General features: G+C 43.8%; 1 protein-coding gene across 1 annotated transcript; it reads right to left on the bottom strand.

Annotated features, from left to right (window-relative positions):
• Positions 1-258: 258 nt before the first annotated feature.
• On the bottom strand, positions 259-1,064 carry LOC107081464 (NADH dehydrogenase [ubiquinone] iron-sulfur protein 2, mitochondrial-like). Its single transcript, XM_015369638.1, has 3 exons — positions 778-1,064; positions 532-661; positions 259-402 (listed from the first exon to the last, which is right to left on the bottom strand). Exons 1-3 carry the CDS (start codon positions 1,047-1,049, stop codon positions 274-276), a joined length of 531 nt encoding a protein of 176 aa, XP_015225124.1. The 5' UTR covers positions 1,050-1,064; the 3' UTR covers positions 259-273.
• Positions 1,065-1,522: the final 458 nt, after the last annotated feature.

The raw sequence follows: 1,522 nt of genomic DNA, 5'->3' as shown, positions 1-1,522 counted from the left end.
TAGTTTTAATCCTAAATGGAAAACTTTTAGATTTATTTTGTCTACTTCTGTTCAGGGTCAGAGGTTCATTTAATTAATTAAACATTATAGTTTACGCATAATCCAGTTAAAGATTCAGTTCCCAGATTATTTAAATATAATTTCAGTAATTGATAAATCACCATTAATCTGGTGAACTAATGCGATCATGTCTCTGAGTGGGAACAGTTTTATTCTAGCTTATCACTTAGCCAGTATTCAAACAGGCAGCATCATGTTTAGCAAAGAAGAATATTACATTATATGCGAGTGCATGAGGGGCCTCACCTTTGGAGCCTCTACAGCGGTGTATGTGGCCCCTGGGGGAACCTGGTAGCCCTCTGTGTAGAGTTTAAAATGATGGATCAGGGATTCCATGGATGTCTGAAAGGAACAGAAGGTCACTTAAATCATATAGAAGTATTAGAAACCCTGAACCGTCCAGTTTTTGCTCTGACTGTGTGAGAAATGAACAGAATGCTGCAGAGAAGAAAAGCCATCTGCTTCTCCTACCTTCATCTCAGACCTCTTAGGTGGAGCCACTTTGGCATCGTCCACCTTTATCTCTCCCTCTGGCATTTTGTTGAGCGCCTGCAGCATGATTCTCAGCGACTGCCTCATCTCCTCCACCCTGCACAGATACCTGGATGCACGCAAACAGAAAACCTCAGTATAAAATGGTAACAACTTTTTCTTTTTTAAGCTCCAACAAAACGAAAACAAGTTTTCTGGTCTTTTGCAATGAACGCCACCCGTTACCTGTCATAGCAGTCTCCGTTGGTTCCAATAGGGACGTCGAACTCCACCTCGTCATATTTGTCGTACGGCTGGGACTTCCTCAGGTCCCACTTGATTCCTGATCCACGCAGCATCACCCCGCTGATAGATGCACAAGAAAAGTCAGAACTGCTGCCAAAGCCAGTCACACCATGACCATTTAGCCTGACATCCCAGAATCTCCTAAAACGCTGCCATACGCTGAACTTTCTATGTATTCTTCCACTTTTTAGGTGTATGCATAGAGTATTCATAACGAGTCCAGAGTGTACGTCCAACGACAGCCTAACTTATGCATAACAGCGTAATGTCTATGAAATGTCACAAGCCAGGGTCCTGATGGGGGAAGCAATGCGCCCGGAAGCAACGGCCTGTATAAAAAGATTTATTTGATCGCGGTATTAACCTTGCTGCAGTTTACCGCCCGTAAACCCGCCCAAACCAGGCGGAAACACCAATTGTTAAATGAGGAAGTTATGTCCCCTTAAAGTCAGTTGCGCATCGGGACTTCCCGACCGGATCTTTTTTCTGGGAGCAAGTTGTTTACTACTCTTGACTCAAACTGGGTAAAACCATGAAAAATGGACTATAAAACAGGAGTAAAAAAGTTTATTCCAGATCAGGTTGTCACAGGACAGAGAAAAATGCTTGGAGCTTACACAGCTGTGGGCTCAAAAATCACGTCCGCGAGCGTCCGGCAAAGATTGAGCCCCGAACAAGGTCCTCC

Source organism: Cyprinodon variegatus, unplaced genomic scaffold, assembly GCF_000732505.1.
Source record: "Cyprinodon variegatus isolate N-32 unplaced genomic scaffold, C_variegatus-1.0 Scaffold5222, whole genome shotgun sequence".
Classification (NCBI taxonomy): Eukaryota; Metazoa; Chordata; class Actinopteri; order Cyprinodontiformes; family Cyprinodontidae; genus Cyprinodon; species Cyprinodon variegatus.
This window is presented reverse-complemented; position numbering and strand designations above follow the sequence as displayed.